Consider the following 22,202-nt stretch of genomic DNA (forward strand, 5'->3'; position numbering starts at 1 on the left):
GGTCCTGTTACTCTCAAGAACCGAGAACCGGACCAGCCACCTCGGAGACCGGGAATCAGATCGGATCCTGGCAGTTTCAAGGAACTAGTAACATGACAAATTTCTGATGAAGTGTTTGAAGAAAAGCCTGAAAGTCGAACGGGTCTCATGTGACTCTCTTTTCTTGTGCATGGTGAAGCTTCAGGTATTGGTTTTGATATCAAGGTCTTCTCGGGTGCAGAGAAGTGGCAGGACGAGGACTTGACATAATGACCTTGGCTGTTTTCCTGTCGCTGTTGCTCTGCTTCTGCTTGAGCTTGGTATTTTGGAAGGAAAGTGCCATGTGCTGAGCTCAGATGTGAGCACATGGCCCCTCCTATTGTCAAGCTCTAATCAGTCTAAACTAATACAGGGAAGGCAAGATTTTGGGCTTTTCTAGAAAATCAGTTGCTGTAGAGAACCGTCGTCTGATTTGGTCAACTCTAAGGAAACGTGGACCTCAGCTATAAAAGAAGGGAAAAAGAGGCGCTCGAGACAGAGAGCACGCAAAGCGGTAAAAAGAAAGAAAGGGAAGAAAGAAGAAGAAGAAGAAGAAGAAGGGGAAATAGGGTTTTTCACGTACACGCTCGAGGTCCTCGTCTTGCTATTTCGATACCGATTTCCAATGCCCAATAAGTAATCGCACCGTTTCTTCCAACTAATTAGTTTTCGAATTAGGGCTTGAAAGTTGGAAGTTTAGTGAAATTTGAGCCATATAGTCTAATTTTTGAGTTATTGAGCTTCAGGTTTTCATGTAGATTGTGGCATTGTTGACGTGTAGATTTTGGTGAGAGTCACTTTGAAGTGACAGTTCGATCAGAACAAGAATTTAAAGGTTTCGCGTTTGAATTACGCCTTGCGAATGGCTTGAATAATCACTTGGTTATGCGTTTTGTTGACGCATAGGAGTTGTTTTGTTAGCATTTAAATTTAACTTAGTCGATTTGTCGTTGAGATACAGTTTTACTTAATTTTGATGTCGATTCTCGTTTAATTATTAATACTATGATATCGTTGGCTGGTTGAGCTGTGTGTTGTTGGTTATAGGCATGCCCAGGTGAGTGATGTTATTTCTTCCTTGAATTTGTAAATTCATGTCTTGAAAGTGATAAAGATTTGGCACACATTATGAGTTATTAAAAGCATGATTGTTGCATAAAACTTGGATCATACATTTACTACAATTTGATATTGCCAAATGTTTGAGGAAAAGTGTTTCAAACGGTTATGTATTGTATATGTTGATTCGAGAACTTAAACTAGGAAATGGACTTTGAAATGTTTTGGGGAAATGTAGTTTGTTTGATGAACAGAGTTGAGAAAGATGTATGTTATGGTTTGTCAAACCGTTTTATGATATTAAAGGTTCTGGATTGAGTTGTGAATTACGAAGAGATATATGTATGTAATGCTTTGCAAACTGGTTTATGAAAGGATTATTGAATGATAAGAGAAATGCTTTGAGAAAAGGATTTCTAGTGGATTAAATGCGCTACGAAGAGGTTATATGTTTCGATTTGTGAAACCGATATATGGTAGGGATTATGGATCGATTTTGTGAAAAGAATAGATTTGTGAAAGGCTATGTTTGGGTTTGTGAAATCAATTGTAATACAGACTTGCCAATGGCTAAGTGCTACACGATGAAGTGAGTCCCGTGGGAGCCACCTCTGGAGCCTTGTATTATTAACATGTGTTGGTCAAGGGCTAAATGTTACACTATGAAGTGAGTTTTGTGGGAGCCACCTCTAGAGCCTTGTACCGTTAATATGTATTGGTCAATGGCTAGGTGCTACATGGTGATGTGAGTCTCGTGGAAGTCACCTCTAGGGCCTTGTATTACTCAAGAGTTAAGTGCTACAAGATGACGTGAGTCTCTTGGGAGCTACCTCTAGGGCCTTGAGAAGTGATGTGGCATGAGTTTAGCCAATGGAATGTAACATTGACAAGCGATAAGAGATTAGTCTATGGAATGGACCATCGTCGTTGAAATTTATGTGAGGTTGATCAATGGAAAAGACCACTGATATATGATTTGATATGTTGATTTAGATGAGGATTTTTTATACGTATAAAGGTTTGTGTAAAGATACAAACTGTGGTATTTGAAAATAATGAGTATTTTAGTATTTTACTACTCTCGAGACAACGTACTTTATTGTTTATTTTGACTAGGCATCTCTGCTGAAAGGAAATAACTTATATTTGAAGTGGTATGTATATTATCAATTAGATTTAGCACTATTGAATTACGTTATGATTTTGTAAGTTTATATAAGGGGTGTTCAATCTGCTTAGAAGAGATGTACCACTCACTAAGTTGTGGTTTCTCACCCTATTCCTTCCAATTCTTTTAAGGTTCTTCAGCTACTAGCTAGTTAGATGAAACCGATATTGTTGGGAACTTTGGTGGTTATTGTTTTAGTTACTTTTTGTATATGAGTATAGTGTAGATAGTTGAAAAATAATAAATATATATTGTTATCATACTCGGGTTTGAGATTGTGTCCTTCGGGTGGAAGGACGGCCGTGTCATATCCCTATCTTTCATGGCTTCGGAGTGTGACACTAAGGACCTACCTCATTTGCCAACACATGATGAAATAGGCAAGACTTGATTGGGAAGATTATCAAAATAGTCCTAAACCTATCTGTAGTGGATTCTCTCTTTCTAGTAGATGACGAATCTGCTGTCCCATTAACTAAGAAGGGGGCGGGTGCAGCAGCTGCTTCAATTATCGATTTTAGTATTGAGCGAAAGGTTACACCTACGGGTTATGTATTGTGGGGTCAACCCCTAATTCATTAGTACCAATAGGCGGCATATGAGAAGAAGCACTACGCCTAAAAATCGACAACATGAAAACTTTGTTTCGTTATAAAGTACACTCCTCCCTTATTGAGACCGGAACTAAGAAGAATGGTTCGGCCAACAAACATCCATCTCGTTTGTATTTTGGATGTCCGTATAACCACCGGAGACTGTTTCACACTTTTGCCAATTCAGTCTAAACTTTTTAAGTTTATCGATTCAATCTTAAACATTTTCATCTTTTGTAGATTCAGTCATATTTGCTGGAAATCGCTGACCTGGTACCACCGATACTAACGTAGACAATTTAAATAATTTTTTAATATTTTTACTAATTTTTTAAATTTTCTTTAAAATTTCTAATCTTTTTCTTTGTTTTTTTTTTTTTTTTTGAATTTGCCGGTCGCTGGCCCTTGTGCAAGAGTCAGCTGGGGGTTGGGGCCAGCGAGGTTTGCTAGCCCTTGAGTGAGAGCCTGCTTGGGCCGGCGGTCGCGAGGGGCCACCTGCCCTTGCTGGAGCCGCCGGCCCTAATTCGACGGGGCCGTCGGCTTTGAAGCCAGAGAAGAAAAAAAAAGGGAAAAAAGAAAAAAAAATGATTTTTTTTATAAAATCATTTAAAAAATTATTTAAAATTAGCCATGTCGGCGTCAATGATGACACGTAGGATAACCGACATCCACGTCGGTGATTTCCGGCGAAGAAGACCGAATTGGCAAAAAGTGAAATAGTTTAGGACTGAATCGGCTAAAGTGTGAAAGATTTAGGACTTTTTTGACAATTTTCCCGACTTGATCAATTACGGTAAATACATGATCATTTCACAATTTGATCTGGTCATTCATTTTTTTTTTTTTTTTTTTTTTTTGTTTCAGGAATGATTGGAGGAACTCCCGAACAATTGGAGATCTCATTTGGGTCCGACTCAATCAATGGGAGGTTTTTCTTCCTTTTCTTTGCAAGTGGCAAGCAGCAGAAAGAGAAGGTCCAAACTTAGAGATTACAATTCCAAATACAAAGACAAAGAATTTTGCCTGTGTCGTTTGTCATGCACGTTGAATCTTCACGAGGTTGGCTTGAAAGATGGTGGCCATGATCTGTACATTTGGTGGGTTCGACTCAAAATCCTCATGCACATGAAGGAAAAGTTGGTGAGCATCCGTGCCGCGTCGGTCGGTAGATCATGGAAGTCGAGCTGCTGGGGCTTTTCCAACCACAAGAGAAGCAAGCAGATCGTATCGAGATCCCTCATATTCGACTTGATGTCATCTTTCATTCAACGACAGTTGAGCCACCAGAGGCTGAGTAAGATCAACCTCAACCCATACTCAAGGGTAATAAAAAACGTCCGCTCGAGGCCAAAGCTGTGTTGCTGTCAATCTTGGTTGGTTCACAAATACAAGAAGCAACAGCAAAGGGCACACTAGGGTGGATTGAATATTAAGTCTGGTATACCCCATGGATCTCCCCAGCAGTCTGTCGAAAATGACCTTCTTCCCCTGTCTACATAGGTTTCGCGCGCTAGTCGGATCGATAGAGATTCTCGGGTATAGGCTATTGTTATTCAATCTCGACCATGTTCTCAATAAGGTCGACCTCGGGACCCCCATTTTTCGATAACTATCTTCAGTGCAGAGTGAGCCGCGAAGTAGGGAATTAATTCCAAATTCGTTCCTAAGCTATTTGAAATAAATAACGTAGGAAGAGTGTTTGGAACGACAATTGGTATTTTTATTACATTACCTAAAACTTATTTGTTCTTGTTTATTTCTATCACAACAAGATAGACGTTACCTAGACTAAGAATAGACCCATTATTAAATTTTGGATGGAAATTTCTTTTACCCATTTCTCTCGGACTCCAAAAAATTTTGAAAATGTTATAAATAGAAAGATTTTTCTTCTTTTTCAAAAAAATCCCCCCCTCCCTTTTTTTATCAAAGCACAAAATGTTTCCACGACTTTACCACTTAGTCAATTCTGTTCCACTTAATTCCTATTTCATGGCCATATATTTTTTTCGGCTAAGTAATAGGAAACCTTTCTACTGTCTTAAGCTCAGCCGGTAGAGCGCATGGTTTTTAACCATGTGGTCATGGTTGGATTCCCACTGACCGCGTCTTTCAAGTCAATTATACTTTTTTTGCAGAAAACTTTTCCTGCAAGATAATCATCAAATTAAATCTGATTTATGACCGGCTAGAATTAGGTAGCTACGCTGATTCATGACTGGAAACACCTAAAGCCTGGCCTTTTGCTGAAGTCATCACTTTCCAAAGACAAAACCATCCTCTCTCTTGAGTATTGATCCATCTACCATCGGGGATCCAATGGAAACCTAAGCTAAACTCAACCATTTGCTTAACAAAGGATGAAGGCTTTTTCTCACTTTTTTGGTCTCCAATTTGAACTTGATGGCCTTGAATGATTCTATTCCAATTTACTTGTAAAAGCAAAAAGTTGCATAAGCGTTTCTTAGTAACTAGTGCGAACAAAGAGATGCGACGTCATTGTGCCTTTCGGCCGCTTTATGTTCACTTATTTTCGGACATGTAACAAGCGAAGCAGAAGCTTCTGTCTTTATTCATCACCTTTAAGACCAAGACAATACACATGACATCTCGTGTTCAGGAAAAACAGACAAAGCAGAACAATGTGAACGAAGTGATGCGACATCATTGTGCCTTTGGCCGCTTTTCGTTCACTTATTTCAGACACGTAACTAGCGAAGCAGAAGCGTCTGTCGTGGTGACAGTACTCATTTCTTGCAAACAATGCCATAGCCAGAGCCAGCGGCGAAACCGCGGGTGCAGTCAAATATGCCGGACTGGTCGCTCGACAACGCGCTCTCTCGGTTCGCGGCTTCGCTTCCTGGAGAGAACATGCAAAGCTTGCAATCCGGAGCGAGGAGCGAGCTGGTCCTATACTTGTCTTCGCCGCCCACGACCGGCATTGCCACGCCGGGCTTCGCCGGGTTCACGAAATCAGGCTGGTAGGTTCGGCCAAGCACGCCTTCGACCTTTGGGGACAGGCCCAGGAACTTGAACTGCACTTCCAGGTGAGAGAAACAGTCATCCGAAGGCAACATGTACTTGTGAACCCTGTCTTCTTCTTTCGTGATCGGCACCACGTTCACCATGATCTCGGCCATGTCTTTCAGAGTCACTATCGCGCTGTTCTTGCTTGCTATTCTCTCGACCTTTATGTCCCTAGCCTCGGAGTGCCATGTGGACATAGGGCTCTGTGTTAGTTCTATCTCCTTGCCGTTGTAACTGAAACTGAGATGGTCGACTTCATCGTCCCATGCCTCGGCTTTCATTGCCTCCAGGGAAAAGGACTGGGAGTTGAAGAGGATTCCGAGTGCTTGAATCCATGTGTTGTCTCGGGAGCGACCGGTCGGCCTGTGGCCAATGAAGCGGGCATTGAGTTGGAGATTGGTGTCCGAAACTAGACTGAAAGTTTGATCTTTCTTGCCGTGGAAGTAGAAGACGATGCCATCTCCACCGATGAAACGAGGATCATAGCATGCTGATCCAATGCCATCGCAGTTCGGCTTCCGTTCTGAGGACCAATAAGAGACCTTAGTTAATTTGCTTGGACTGCATAATATTTGATGACTCAATTTGCAAGTTCATGACTCTGATATATCCCTATAGGAAGAACGATTTCCCTCTCAGAGCCCTTTTAATTTAAATTCAGATCGAGAGGATCCACATTCTCCAACATTAAAGAATAGGTACGAGGTAAAAGAACGTTAATATAAACATGCATAGAGTGGATATGGAGGTGATATATAAGTGGGTGTTACGTCTGCACTGGGAAGAGCAAGTGGGCGAATTGCAGTCCGCATAACAAGCTTTGTTCTTCTTGCTCATGGAGTAAGGGCTCGGGCATTCTTTTGGGCAACTTATCTCTTTCAATTGGCAGCGAGTCCCCGGTAAGCAAAAGACAGAACCTCCATGAAAAAACTGTTGCATCGAGCTTTCGACAAAGACGAGCAGGATAAGGAACACGTAGCTGATCTTGGCCATCATCTTCGCAATTTCTCAGCAAAGCAAAACACCCGGAGAGATGGAAAAAGATTTAGAAGCCAAAGCGATGCAGGAAACCCAACAGTGCACGTCGGGTATTTATAGGAATCAGAATGCTCATTGTCTGCCATTGAGGTACAAGCATTAGGGTGACTCTGTGAATACTTCACCGCAAAACTAGAGGCATGTGAGATTTCTTGATCGCAAAGAAGGGGACTTGAATAAACATGTGCGCACATATAGCTCTTTTCGGCTCAGGATGTGCATTGCAGGTGTCATATAGACTTTGCCGTTGCAGGCCGCTAAAACATACTTTTGAATACGGAATACGGTCCTCTCGATTTGGAGAAAATTTGATAACGTAGCCCTAATACCGTGAAGCATGCGAATGCAGCATCATCAATCTATCGAACAATTAATTGAATACGTGATACCATTTCAACATGCCATATGATATGAGGGTTATTTCATCTGTTTGGCTCCTATGAGAGAAAACAAGATGACACAAGCTAGAAATTCTAATAGTTGCTAACTCTATGCCGCTTTTGTTCATTTACAGACAAAATGGTAGGAGGGTCGACCGGGGCTACAGACTTCATCATGGACACTACACGCTCTCGCTATTGATGCTTTCAATGAGTCAACAGCATGTGCAGTTCTTCTTTTTCTAGATGAGCTTCCTCTTTTCTGCCAGAACAAAAAATGAAACTTTCGTAGAATGCAGTCGGAGCTCTGCAATACCGATCCATCCTAAAGGTTCGGACTATAACGAGGCGACGAATCTCATGAGTCATTCCTTACTCAGGAGAAAGTCCACACTAACTTCGTGCTCAACCTATATAAAAGAAGAAGAAGAAATTGTCATACCTCGAGTTCCGGCGACGGAACCACTGGAGTGTACTTCATATACGGTTCACGTCAACGCTTTCTAAAGAAGAAACTGTTTCGTGGGATCCAGCAAAGTAGTCAATTGACAAAACTTCACCTGTTTCGCGAGGCTGGCTCAGAAATAGAAATAGAAAATGGATGACTTTGCGTGACTTATTGAAGACGATGAAGGAAAAAGAAGAAGATAGACGTCCTGAAGTCGTTCATTTGACACAACAGGGAAATTTCCTTGACATAAGTTTCAAGTAAAGTCATTCTCGAGGCAATAAAACAATTCGACTGGGGTCGCTGTATCTGGTCTGTACGCATTTGGGTTAATAATAATCCAGCCAAGAATGCACGATGAGCAATAAGGGGAGATGAACAACACAACTGCCAAAAGTTTCGCTCAGTTTATTACCGGGTAATTTTTTTTTATCAATTTTTTCGACCCACATGGCACGTCGGCGTGCCCAGTCAGCATTAACAGCCCCAAATGATGTCGTTTTCGTGTTTGCTCCAAGTCTAAACCCTAATACGGTTTTTAGTCGGAGGAATGGCTGTTTTCGACAAAATCATATTAGACTTTTTATTATAAAAGCCCCGTAAATTTTGGACACTAAAATGGTTACCTTACAAACTTTAGGCAGCGTTCTTCAGCCAGCAGTAAGACTTGTCACAGCTTTGCTGCGACAACGTATGCACAAAAATAAGTGATAGGAAGATGACGTTGAGAGATGGCCGAATAGTTCAGAAAAGTTGAGATGATAAAAGGGACAGCATTACAGTCCACACGCTGCCAACCATCAATTCTGTCTTTTACGGTTTTACCAGGCTACAAGAAGGGAGAGAAGAGGTATCTAAATTTCCGCATGAAACCAAACCATCTCTCTGCATTTACAATGAAAGATGCTCTGTTCTGTCCGTTTCTCAGTACTCTTTACCACTTTTAATAAGAACGACACCTCTGTATTGTTACCAAAAGCAACAGTCACTTCAGCGATTATCGCCATATTGCAATCTCCGTCGAATTCCGGAAGCTAAGTGCTAAGGATGAAAGAAGCCAAGACTCGAGTGACTGTCGATGTCGGGATTGGTTCATTGTGGAAGTGTTTGTCCAAGGATCTACTCTCTATCCTTCCGCAGGTGATCCCAAACTTAGTGCAGAATGGAGAGGTCATTGAAGGAGATGGTGGCCTTGGTACGGTCATTCTTTTCAGTTTTGGTCCTGGTGAGTCACAGCCCTTTTCTTGCCCTCAATAATTTAGAGCAAACTAAAGAATGGGCATGCAGGATTGAAGTCAATCACGCTAGGCTTAAGGATCTCATATGGGTTGTCCTAGTCTTTGTTGAACTCAATCTAGGCTTCATGCGAGATTTTGCTGACTCGTTCAATCTACCACTTCATGCGTTTTAGCAGCTGAAGCAATGCAACTCTGTACTCTTGGCGATGACACTAGTTCTTGATTCAAAATAGAAAAAAAAAATTGAGAAAAAGTGAAGCTTTCATAAAGTATGTGTTTTCATTTTTCTTAATGCATAATGAGGGTTAATCACTGCACATTAACATCTCTCGAGTTAAACGCAAGATGTGCCGAATATGAAGTACCAGAAGGAGAAGATTGTGGAACTGGACGAGTCTGTGCACCGAATCGGGTTACAAGTTGTCGAAGGGGGTCACCTTGATCTTGGCTTCACCTTTTACAAAACTTCGTTTCAACTAACAGCAATCTCAGAGAAGCAGACTCTGGTGGATGTGGTATATGAACGTGAGACAGAACAAAGAGTCCTGCCCGCAAAAACTACGGCTGGTGCAATTGCCTGCATCAAGGGCCTTGAGAACTATTTGTTGAGTACTGATGCTACTACATAGAGCTGGACCTATCACAGTTCATCTCCGATTCAGAAAAGAGCAAGGACAACATTATAGCACGTCAGAAGAGGTGAACCAAAGCATATTTGATCATATCTGCATCAGATCAGAATTGGTACTTGTGTGTTTTCCGGTGAATGCTAACGTGATTTAGTTTTGTAATAATGGCTTGTTTCATGAAAGAGAATTCATGATGATATCTAACCATTAGGTAGAGATGAACAGAAGAATCAAAAACGCATCTGCAACAAAAGAGAGAACGAGGACCATGATCATAGGTATCTGCCATCTTTGGTACACAGGACAAAGGGAAACAAGACAACAATAGCCGACCAACACAAGAATGAGTATTATCCCAGTTAAATCAGATTAATTCTCCATAACACTAGAAAGTATGTAACTTAACTAAACAGACAAATTTAAAAGGAACATGACACATTCTTGTATGTGCAAACTGACATTTTGTTTTCATATAAAAAAATAAAGAACTGACATTTTGTATGACGCACTGGACAAAGTTCCACTGAGTTTTGGCAAGTATTTGACTTGATGTTTGATAGAAATATAACATGTTATCTTTTCTCTTAGTATTTACAAGTTGTTCTAATTCTCATTTTCTCTAGCTAATTAGTTTGACATGTCAGGATCTAACAAGGATCAAGAAGAATATTCAACTACAAAATGATCCGAGAGATGTAGACTTGCTTATTTCTGTTCCGCGGACAAGGAACTTGGCGCATGTTCAAAGAGTTCCTATAAGCAAAGGTTGTTTACGTGTCAATGGTTAGCCGATGGGACTTTCTCTTATGAAGAGTTCTTTTTAAGTATTTCAATTCATATGTTTTTTACATTCTTTATTTAATTTACTAGTTTTTTAATTGTTCGCCGTGGGTAAGGATTTTCCTAAATTGGGTTAAATATTAATTTGTAATATATGCCGAGTCAAGTCAAGTCGGCACCGACATGGCGCCGACGTGGTAATCTCTAATAATATTTTAATATTTTAAATTATTTATTTGATTTTTTCTTTTCTTTTTTCTTCTTCTTCCTCTTCCTCCGGTCGCTGGCGGCTAGAGGTGAGGGGTGGCAAGGGCAAGGTCACCCTCGCCTCGGGCCGTTCGCCGATTCGACGACCAACCGGACGAAGAAGGTGAATGAAAAAAAAGAAAAAAGGAAAAAAAAATAAAATTTTGAAAATGCTAAAATATTATTTAAAAGTAGCATGTCAAGTCCGGCTGGCTAATTTAGTCATAAACCTTTTTTTTTTGCTAATTTATTAGTCCTAAACATTTTCACGTTTTACCAATTAAGTCCATCTGACCAACTTTGACTGTGAATCATTAACATGAATGCTGGCCATCCTACATGGCACGACCGACGCCGACCTGGATAAATTTTAATAATATTTTACCTTTTTGCATTTTTTTTTTCTGTTTTCCACTTTACTTTTTTCCTTTCTTCTTCTCCACCACCATCGCAAGGCCTCGTCGATGGCCAACAGAGGTCACCGGCCCGAGGTGAGGGCCGTCCACGCCTACCTAGGCGAGGGCAACCCCGTCCAACCCAAGGTGGCCCTGGCTTGATAGAAATATAACATGTTATCTTTTCTCTTCGTATTTACAAGTCGTTCTATTTCTCATTTTCTCTAGCTAATTAGTTTGACATGTCAAGATCTAACAATGATCAAGAAGAATATTCAACTACAAAACAATTCGAGAGATGTAGAGTTGCTTAATTCCATTCCATGGACAACGAACTTGGTGCATGTTAGAAGAGTTCTTATAAGCAAATGTTGTTTTCGTGTCAATGGTTAGCTGAACGGACTTTATCTTATGAAGAGTTCTTTATAAGTATTTCAATTCATAGGTATTTTACATGCTTTATTTAATTTACTAGTTTTTTTTTTTGCCCCTGAGTAAGGGTTTTCTTAGATTGGGTTACATATCAATTTGTAATATATGTCAAGTCAGGTTGGTTTGGCACCGACATGACGCCGACGTGATAATATTTAATAATATTTTAATATTATTATTTAAATTTTTTCTTTTCTTTTTTCTTCTTTTTCCTCTTCCTCCAGCCGGCTACCGGTGGCTAGAGGTGAGGGCCAGAAAGGGCAAGGTTGCCCTCGGCCTTGGCCATTCACCGATCGGGCGACCGGCTAGAGGAAAAAGGTGAAGAAAAAAAGAAAAAATAATAAATTTTTACTTTTTTGCATTTTTTTATTTTTCTGTTTTTCTCTTTATTTTCTATACTTTCTTCCCCTTGCCACTACCGCGAGGCCTTGTCGATGGCCGGCGGAGGTCATCAGCCTAAGTTGAGGGCCATCCACGAGACCGGGGCGGGCCTCGCTTGAGACTAACAACCTCCGGTGGCCACCAACGAGGCCCAACAATGCCCAGTAGAGGGGAAAAAAAGTAAAAAGGAAAACACAAAGAAGGAAAAACATGAGTAAAAAATTCAAAAATATATGAAAAAAGATAATTATAATTGTCCTTAGCCCACTTTAGCACTGGTCATGTAGGACAACCGGTGTCCATCTCTATGATTTCTGATCAAAATTAGCCAGATAGACTCAATTTAAAAAAAATATGAAAATGTTATTGTCAAGTTGACATATAGTTGATTGGCTCGAGTGTACTTCACGGCAGTATAAACATGTACCCGGAAAAAAGGAGGAGTGGCCCATAAGCAAACAAATGAAAACTTAGATTGACCTCGTTAAAGATTTATCCCTCCCGAAAGAATAAAGTTTTGGTGGTTCTATAATGTCGGGGCTAAACATCTCTGTGATTTCCACATGAAAGCATCTCTCTGCACTTACGATGAAAGATGCTCTATTCTGTCCGTTTCTCAGGACTCCTTACTTCTCTTTATAAGAAGAACAATACCTCTGTGTTGTTACCAAAACCGGCGGCCTCCGTCAAATTCTGGGGAGCTAAGTGCTGACGATGAAAGAAGCCAAGGCTCAAGCGATGGCCGACGTCGGGATCGAGTCATTGCGGAAGTGCTTGACCAAGATATGCCCTCAATCCTTCCGCAGGTCGTGCCAAAACTTTGTGCACAATGTAGAGTTCATTGAAGGAGATGGCCGTCTCGGTTCGGTCATGCTTCTCACTTTTGGCCCTGGTGAGTCGGAGCTCTTTCCTTGCACTTCTAAATGGGAAAAAAAACTCAATAAAGGGCATGCTGGATTGAAGTCAATCACGTTAGGGATCTCACGTGGGTTGTCCTAGCCTTTTGTGGACGCAATCCAGGCTTTTATGTATAATTTGGCAAATGTTAGACTAGTTCAATCTATCGCATCAAGCATTTAGCAGCTGAAGCAATGCAAACTTTTGTTTCGCAAAGTACGTGTTTTCATTTCTCTTATTGGCTAGTGAGGGCTATACTGGCTGTCAACATTCTTCGAAAATGAATGTTAGATGTGCCGAATATGAAGTACCAGAAGGAGAAGATTGTCGAACTCGACGAGTCTTCGCATCGAATCGGGATACAAGTGATAGAAGGGGGTCACCTCGATCTGGGCTTCACCTTTTACATTACATCGTTCCAGCTGACAACAGTTTCAGAGAAGCAGACGCTGGTGGAGTTCATGGTGGCATATGAATGTGAGACGGAAGAAACAGTCTTGCCCTCGAAAAATACAGCTTCTGCACTCGCGTGCATCAAGTGCCTTGAGAATGATTTGCTGAGTACTTGACGTTAGATCGAGTTGCATCTATCGCAGTTCATCTCCGATCAAGAAAAGAGCGATGACGATTTTATAGCACGTCAAGTGAAGTGAATCAAAGCATGTTCGATCCTATCTGCATTAGATTCGCTACCCATTCCCGTGTATTTTATCCATAAATGCTTGCGGGATTGAATTTGTGATTTAGTTTTGTACGATAACTTGTTACGTTTTTCTTTTTTTTTACTTAATCGGAGAGTGAATCTGTTCATCATTATCAGTCTTGTCTAGTATTACAAATTTCTTAACTTAATGGACTAAAATCAACAAATAAACCGAATTTTTTATGGGGGCAACCATATCATGCGCGTGTGCAGTGGGTAGATCCATATAGCAAATTTTTCCCTCCTCATTTGGGAAGGCCGGACATTCAAAAGAGGGCAGGTTGTTCCGAGTCCGTAACAGTGGCAAACTGCTTCAATGATGTCGCCGCCATGTCCCAAATGATGGAAGACTTGTTCCAATGTCGCACATTGGACAAGCAGCAGCAAAATGGCGGGTACACGGCTGACCCTGAATCTCAACAACGCCAAGTGAAAATAAGCGATGGATGGATGGATGGATGCAGCAAACGATTGAAACTCTGCTGTCCTCCTTTTCTATAGACAGTTTTTTGTGTTCTTTCATTCAATTAAACTGGTTAGTATATTATTGCCATAGCCAGGAGCCTGTTCGAGTATACTCGAGGGCAATAGTACAATACACGTACAAAAGGTCCCCCTCATACAGAAATTAAGTACAAGATGGCCGAGTCGAACTCTTCACAGGCAGTAGCAGAATTAGCAATGTGTAGCTGACTCTTAACAATGCCATGTTCCTCTGCATTATTTATTCTTCTGGGTTGTTGCGAATTCAGCAGTGAAAACAACTGATGGAGCAAATTGGAACTATGATTCCTTTCCATAGGTCTCTATAGTATAAACATGTAAAAAAATTCCTATGATAAAAGAACGAGTGACCCATAAGCAAGCAAATGAAAACTTAGATTGACCTCGTCAAAGATTGTCCCTCCCGAAAGAATAATGTTTGGGTGGTTCTATAATGTCGGGGGCAATACACAGATGATTCACATTCACGGAAAGATGAGACTAATTTATTGCAGTGTAGTAATCAACCAAAACGCCGGCACGACTATGATCTGCGCTTATGGGGTATACACAGTTTCATTTGGAGAAGGACATAAAACACAACGGAGAGATCATCATTGATTCCATTCTTTGGCTTTCCACAGCAAGTAACCATCAGATTAATTTTCATGGGGAAGACGAATAACATGCCTCGGCAGCTTGGCATTCATTTCTTGCAAACAATGCCATTGCTGCCGGCGGAACAGCGAAAGCACCACCGGCACAATCCAATGTGCCATAATCAGTGTTCCTCATCAAGGAACGATTATCCTGGTTCAACGCACTTCCCGGTGAGAAAATGCAGAAGTTGCAATCTGCAGAGAGAAGTGAGGTGGTCCTGTACTTGTCTTCACCACCCACGACAGGCATCGCCACCCCGGGATTTGCCGGGTTCACGAAATCGGGCTGGTAAGTTCTCCCAAGGACACCTTTGACTTTTGACGACAGTCCAAAGAACTTGAACTGTGCACTTCCAAGTGAGCAAAGCAATCACCTGAAGGCAACATGTACTTATGAATCCTATCATCTTCTTTAGTGATAGGAACTACATTCACCATTATCTCTGCCATACCTTTCAAAGTCACTACTACACTATTTTTGTTTGATATCCTCTCAACCATTATGTCCCTTCCTGGGGAGTACCGTGAGGAGAATGGACCTTCGGTTATTTCCATTTCGCTTCCGTCACACGTGAAACTGAAATGGTCAACATCGGCATCCCAGATAGCGGCCTTTGTGGCTTCCAGAGAGAAGGAATGGGAGTTGAAGAGGATTCCAAGTGCTTGAATCCATATGTTGTCGCGGGGTCCGGCCCATCGGTCGGTGGCCAATGAACCGAGCGTTGATTTGGAGGCGAGATCTGAAACAAGGCTGAAAATCTGGTTGCTTTTGCCATGGAAGTAGAACACAACCCCATCTCCACCAATGAAGCGAGGATCATAGCATGCTGATCCAATTCCGTTGCAGTTCGGTTTGCGATCTGATGCGAAAACTATCTAGGTCAACCGTTTTGTTTGAATAAAACTCACTCGCAAAAGACTTTTGCTCTCGTGTATTCGCGCGAGGGATCATAGATTTCAAGTCGGGTTCATAATCCTGGGACCAGTTTATATATAATACGTTTTCTTGCTTGGGCAGACAAGATAATAGATATGCGTATCCGGTTTTATATTTAGGAAAGCTTCGTCAGTCAGGTGAGTGCTACATTTTGGACAGATATACATTAACATCTACGTGAGCTGATAATTTAACAAATCTTTGATCGGTTCCTGCAAATGAGATGAATAAATTATGGAACCACAGTCAACTGCTTTAAAAATTTAAGCTGTTAGAAGAATGCGTGGTTTAATATTTATTTATTTTAACACTTCCCCTCACGCTTAGTAATGAGATGAATAAATTTTGGCTATGGTTCCATAATTTATTCATCTCATCACTCCTTCTCACGCTTAGTTTAGTCTTTTGGCTGTGGTTCCATAATTTATTCATCTCATCACTCCCTCTCACGCTTAGTCATCTCATTACTCTCCCTCACGCTTAGTTTGGTCTTTTGCCTAGTACTAAGCGTGGACATATTCATTAGGAAGCAAATAGGGGCCTGGAAAGATTTGAACTTAGGAGTTCCGGCTCTGATGCCATGAAAGATTTTATGGAATCACAGCCAACTACTCTAAAAGCTTAAGCTGTTAGAAGAAGGCGTGGTTTAATATTTATTTATTTCAACATCTTCCAAGAAAACATAACAAACTTCGCTTAGCTTGAATCAAAATCGATCAAAGTATAGCACAGATCCTTACGCCTGCATTCGGAGCTGCAAGTGGGCGAGTTGCAATTGACATAACAAGATTTCCCTTTTGAATTCGCCGAGTATAGGCTACGACATTTGGACGGACATGAAGTACCCTTTGGAAGCAGCAAGCCCTGGGGGTGTTGCCCAGAAGAAGACCCCCTTTGGGTCCATGGAAAAATGTATCCTGCATCGAACCTCTAACAAACAGCAGCAAGATTAGCGATGTGTGCAAGCTGATTGTTCTTGAGAACGCCATGTTTCTCATCGGCCTTTCGTACCGAAGAATACAAATAAGCAATTTTCTGCGAATGATTCACCAGAAGAGAGATCCTGGTATATATATTTGTGTCTTTACAGAGCTCAGCAAGTGGGCAGTTCTTGTGTGCTGTTCAATTAAAGTTTTGCGGGCTCATTGAAGCATCATGTGCTTCTTTTCTTTTAGCCTACAGGTATGTACTGCTTTGCGGGAAAGGCCAAAGAGATATTGTATCTCTAAAATCAACTGATCTCCATTTTTTCTTTGGCCATGGACGAGTCTCAAGTTGGACATTCTGACTTCCGGTTTCAGAAAAACACAAAAAACTAGAAGAAGAACGTTGAACACGCCTAGCTGGCTAGAATGAGCATTCGAAGCCGAGTAAAGCAAGGGCTCACATAAACTCTTTTGATTGTAACTTGCATTTAGATATGATGGTAATGGCATGGTTGACTGACTCTATCAATACTTCCCAGTATACAAATCCAAGCATACGAAATTTCGACGGAATTGGAAAAATTCTCTTATTTCATGCCTAAAAAATTATGGATTTTTTTGCCATTCCTAGAACTAATTGGTAATTTAATCAGAAAAAAGTCATTAATCCTATCGAGTTAAACATCGGTAAATTCATATAAAAGTCAGTCAAGTATAAGAAAAATTGATAATTTGCAAACTGTAAATACTAGTTGATAATTTCATAAAAGTGTGGGTAATAGTTACCAAAAGATTTCTTGAACGTCACATGACCGGCAACTTTTTTACCAACATTAGTTCGACGCTTGCCAATTCATTTACAAATGCACCAGCATGGAAAAAAATTTCCATCTTCCTAAACGGAACGTGGTAGAATCATCCTGGAATTTGTGTGCCTTCTCTTCTAAGATGAACAACTTCTATCATTTTGTAAATCTCACTCATCTTTCGAGTAGCTAAGGAACACCTGGCCCTAATAAGAAGAGATTCTATCTCTGCCTTGTCTACAACTCTATTGGTCGTCCCAATAGATCTCAACATGTGATGCATTCAGCCATAAAATTTCATATCTGACGTCATAATCGAGATATAGAATCCCCATCAGAAGTATAAATTCATGTGCTTGTTCTCTGATTTCAAACTTTGTCAGAGAGACCAAAGCAATATGTGTTTTGTCTACTAATGAGATAATGCAAGTTTGAAGTGCGTAAATGTTTCATGCATGGAAGAAAGAATTGTTGAGAAATTTGAAATTCGAGGATATTTAAAGAAGAGAAGCTACTCATAATCAAATAAAATGAGAATCTGAGAAATCGGAATCAAGAAAGACACTGTCCAAACATACACACATCATAAAAAGTCATCCACGTTCAGAAATGTAAATGTGCCAAATATTTGCCACCATCAGGTCAAACGGATGGTCGAAAATGAAACCAGACAACAATCTCAAAGTTTTCTCAATTTATTCTGGGAAAGCAATGCATCCAAAGGAGGATAGAAAGGTCGACATCATCAGGGCTCGGCATTGCCGACGTAGTCGACGCAGGTGCGGCAACTGCAGTCCAAGAAACGGCATTTCAGGCAGCCAAAGCACACGCATTTAGGGCAACCCTTGCAGAACGGGGATCGACATCCTCTGGACCGTTTGCTAGCAGCACGCTCTTCTGCGTCCTCACAGGTTATCCTGAAACAAGGGAGTTCAAGCAATGAGGAGATTCTTTTCGATGCCCGTATCTTTAGCTCTAGGCTTTAGCCTACAGTATAGAGATTGCATACACTTACTTGTCGTGGGGAGGATCACCACACTTCCACCTCCTATTCGCGACCGCATCATGATGAGCTCGGCATTCCTTCTTGCTGCGGAGGCGGAACCTCCTCTCCTTCTCGCACCTGGAGCAGCGAACAAACTCGTCGCGGTGGAATTTGAGTCGCGCAGGGTGATTTGCCTCGTTGGGAGCCAACTGATAGTAATTCATCAGAGGGGTCTCCTCAAGAGGGACCTTGTTCTCACCTATTGTCACCCAAATGTGGCTTTTCCAATTCCCACTCTTTTCAGAGTGCCTCTCAAACTCATGTGGTGTCAAATTCACTGGTCATCAGGTAAAGCCACGGTAATAGATCAGCAAGGTAACAACAAAATACATTAGGGTTTCGCTTAGTATACATCGTGGGAAGAAAATGACGTCAACTTCGATACGATGAGAGGATAACTAAATTCAAAAGAGAAGAAAATTGGATAATATCGTAATTCAGCGACAAAGAGTAAAACCAATCAATATGTGAGAGAGAGAGAGAGAGGGAGAAGTACACTTGCCTTTCTTGCAACCTAAGCTACAGTTACAGTTGATTTGGAATAGGCCATCTTTGTAAACCCTAAGATACCCAGCGGTGTCACCCAGCCATTTGTGGGTGCATCCACATTCTACCTCGACGTAATCAGTTTCCATCCTGTATCCCTTCATTTCTCTGATCTCAGGTTCACCAAACATCTCTGCGGGGTATAGTCTCCGTGGAAACGGGTTTTTCCTCCTGGGCATCCGCGCTACCTGCAAATAAATACACAAGTTCACAATTCTTGTGTGTAGTAAACATATTTGTTACGTTCTGGTATGCGTGTAGTGCACATAGACCTGCACTTAAACATGCATAATAAGCTAGGTTTATACTCGTGACAAGTATTGTAGATGGAGTTAGAGACGCGCAAATGAACTGAGATTATATTTTGACAAGTCTTGGCACATCCTAGATAACCTCTTACATGCATGGGAAATGCCTACCGCGAAACACAACATTAAACTCTTATCGCTCAAACAAAACTCGTAAAACTTTTCTAGAAAATGATTGTTGGTGTCGCATACAAAAATTAATCAATGAAAGATGTTGTAAAATAATGTTTAGAATGAAAATATTTTTTCGCTGGTTTGCTTTTCCAAGCAATTGAAATGATCATTTTTAGGAGCAATACTTCCATATTGTTTATCATCCGCGGAAAAACACACCCTTTTGATGAAATGTTGGATACGTAATGCAGGCATGCATGACTAGCCGGCGAACAATTGCTCTTTTTGCTATAATTTTTTGGTCTTTATGCTGTATGTAATGCATTCTAAATTCGCGTATATCCCATGGTCATAAACCCCAGAGAAACTCCAAACATAGCACAGCATTGTAGAATATCCAACATACAAAACAAATATCATGGCTCTATAATTACAAGAAGTATTCAATGCTCTCTCCAGCATTTCATACTCATGGAGAGCATTAATTTGCCGCCTCCAGGATCCTGTTGGATTGCACAATTATTCCAAACAAGTAAGTGATAGATAATGGCAAAGTCAATCTATCCTGCAAGTGAACAACAAGGCTTCATTAACAACTCTTAAGGATTCTCCCCATTATAAGCAAATGAGTAGGTAATAGGTATCATCAAAGAGGCAGGCAAAACATTCTAGACATGATCTCCTCTGTGATGGAATTAATCAAATGGCATGTGTCACGTACTCCTCCATATTGAATTTCCTACATCACAATTTTTTTCACTTGTAGGCTAATATCAACTGCTTACACCAATCTCTGAGGATTGATGAGAAAACCCTGACAAGTTCAAGGATCAAAAGGGCAGATAAAGCACAAATTCTTTTAAGGGCTACAAGCATATGAATATAACTAAGAGGAGATCTCTCAAGGATTTCTGAGTTATTTGACCTTGGAAGATATGATCCATATATCTTGAAAGGGTTTTTGTAAAAATTATTTTCATCAAGATTATAGAAAATGGGAAACCCTTGCTCACAACCATTCAAATCAACGCCTGTCCAAAAGTAAACTATCTAAAAGGGTTTTTGGATTTCGACCCAAAAAAAAAAGAAGAAGGATTTTTCACTCAATCTAGGCAAGAAATTAACAGTATCATCCTTCATCGCATAGGATTTCTCTAGATCTAGACAGAACTCACCGCAGATCTAGGAATCAATATGAACAGGCACTTAGCTTATCTTCATTTAACTACTCAACGGGAATGCAAGCACACAAGAGGATCTTCAATGCCATATCATGAAGCAACATAGATATTACACGTTAACTAATGACAAATATGAATTGAATTCACTGTAAGAACAAGCGTACCTCTCGCCGTTGTAGAGCAGAGCGCTTGGACTTTCAGTGCTAATAATTCGAACCCTAGACGGTCGCTTGAGCATTGTGATTTTAGATATGAAAATTCACGCATTTAAATGGAAGATCAAAAAAGGGGGTTTTTCAAAAAGAGTTCGTGTTTAATTCGCATTTATGAGCGAATCCGCCCATATTAAACAATTCTTATCCTGTGATTGTGTTACCTAAACACGGCATACAAATACCGACAAATATAAATTGACCAATAGAGAAAAATGCTTAGATGTGTGAACTTCTGACTTGAGGTTTAGAGGTGTTCGTTACACACATGTATAAATGGTTCACATAAAAAGGAATAAAAAGGTATGTGTCATGGTAAATCGACTCGAAAACCGGCTGTTAAGGGTGACAATTTTAGGGGTGAGTGGTTCTATATTCCTTCCAAGTACTACCTGGAACCTACTCATCGAAATCGGTATCTTATTTTTTGGATTTTGAAATTTATCTTACATACCTTGAAACCTGGAACCTACCATATCATATGATCCATTACTATCAAGTTCCACTTGTATTCTAAATTGAAACGATTACGGTGAATTATCATCTCCAATTATCATCATTTGCCGATACAGTTCATTGACCATAAACCATTAAACACATGAAGAATATGAAACATTAACAAAGTAAAAGTCTCAATCGTAATATTTCGAAAATGGAAGCTCATACTAAGGATTTTAGATTATACACTCACCATCGAATGTCATGAAATACTGCAGAATCGTGCGAAGACATAGGATAGGAAAAACACAAAGACTTGTTCAAGTTCGGATTATAGGTTCCGCCTATTGGAACTAGGAACCTACTCGTCGGAATCGATTTTTTAATTTTTGGAATTTGGAACCTACCTTATTTTTAGTGATCCGATTCTCTATTCTACTTGAAATCATGCTCACCCCTAGATAATTTGTCATATCAGTGTGTCCATACTTTCGACGCGTTGCCGACTAATGGAGGGGGGACCCTCCCAACCAGGCCCAAATTCACTTTCGGGATGAGAATGTTGGGCTAGGCTTGTGCCCCTAAAAAGTTCAAGGGGCCCACCTTTTGGGTGTCATGCACTTTTTTTTACATTGTTACGTTTTTTTTTTTTTTTCGAATCTCATTGTTACGTTGAATGACCAGTTTGTTCATGTATTTTAGTTTTATCACAATCAACTTTTAATAACTCGCATTGGCGGTTGATAATTCGATAAGATTATTTTGGCTATAGGACTTTCCCAATGGAGAACTCAAGAGCCAAGACCAAGATTAATAGGTTTTATCCATTTATTAAGTAGACCAATATCAAAATATGATTTTTTTTTATAACCGAGATTTCCCACGTGCAATAAACTATTCTTCGGGATGGTGGGGGTTTTTGCCAATACCACCAGGTAAGTCCTCCAAAACGTGGTTCTTGAGAGTCAAAAATATGGTTTATTTTTAATGCCATTCAAAGATAGAAAGTTTCAAAAAAACTAATCCAAAACGATTTTCTTGGTATAACAGTGATAAAAATAATAGTGAATTGTGGGACATAAATTATTGAAAGTGTTGACAGACAACAGTTTTTA

General features: G+C 40.4%; 4 protein-coding genes and 1 pseudogene across 5 annotated transcripts; 2 read left to right on the forward strand and 3 right to left on the reverse strand.

Annotated features, from left to right (window-relative positions):
* Positions 1-5,430: 5,430 nt before the first annotated feature.
* Positions 5,431-7,069, reverse strand: LOC115754784. Its single transcript, XM_030693953.2, has 2 exons — positions 6,636-7,069; positions 5,431-6,388 (listed from the first exon to the last, which is right to left on the reverse strand). The coding sequence occupies exons 1-2, from the start codon at positions 6,859-6,861 to the stop codon at positions 5,586-5,588; spliced, it is 1,029 nt and encodes a 342-aa protein (XP_030549813.1). The 5' UTR covers positions 6,862-7,069; the 3' UTR covers positions 5,431-5,585.
* A 1,603-nt stretch (positions 7,070-8,672) lies between these two features.
* LOC115754788 (phytohormone-binding protein-like) lies at positions 8,673-9,649 on the forward strand. The gene is made up of 2 exons (XM_030693960.2): positions 8,673-8,956; positions 9,315-9,649. The coding sequence occupies exons 1-2, from the start codon at positions 8,779-8,781 to the stop codon at positions 9,596-9,598; spliced, it is 462 nt and encodes a 153-aa protein (XP_030549820.1). The 5' UTR covers positions 8,673-8,778; the 3' UTR covers positions 9,599-9,649.
* A 2,897-nt stretch (positions 9,650-12,546) lies between these two features.
* Positions 12,547-13,298, forward strand: LOC125313860 (phytohormone-binding protein-like). The gene is made up of 2 exons (XM_048274634.1): positions 12,547-12,724; positions 13,021-13,298. Exons 1-2 carry the CDS (start codon positions 12,547-12,549, stop codon positions 13,296-13,298), a joined length of 456 nt encoding a protein of 151 aa, XP_048130591.1.
* Positions 13,299-14,621: 1,323 nt separating this feature from the next.
* Positions 14,622-16,500, reverse strand: LOC115754763 (annotated as a pseudogene).
* A 1,353-nt stretch (positions 16,501-17,853) lies between these two features.
* Positions 17,854-20,736, reverse strand: LOC115754764 (protein ULTRAPETALA 2-like). 2 transcript variants are annotated; one of them, XM_048274773.1, is made up of 4 exons: positions 20,602-20,736; positions 18,791-19,022; positions 18,259-18,565; positions 17,854-18,160 (listed from the first exon to the last, which is right to left on the reverse strand). In XM_048274773.1, exons 2-4 carry the CDS (start codon positions 19,011-19,013, stop codon positions 17,989-17,991), a joined length of 702 nt encoding a protein of 233 aa, XP_048130730.1. In that variant the 5' UTR covers positions 19,014-19,022; positions 20,602-20,736; the 3' UTR covers positions 17,854-17,988. The 2 variants fall into 2 exon arrangements, with proteins under 2 accessions (XP_048130730.1, XP_030549776.1); XM_030693916.2 differs by having other exon boundaries at positions 18,791-19,018; positions 20,602-20,631.
* Between the last annotated feature and the right edge of the window lie 1,466 nt (positions 20,737-22,202).

The sequence above is a fragment of the Rhodamnia argentea genome, chromosome 2 (assembly GCF_020921035.1).
Source record: "Rhodamnia argentea isolate NSW1041297 chromosome 2, ASM2092103v1, whole genome shotgun sequence".
Taxonomy (NCBI): Eukaryota; Viridiplantae; Streptophyta; class Magnoliopsida; order Myrtales; family Myrtaceae; genus Rhodamnia; species Rhodamnia argentea.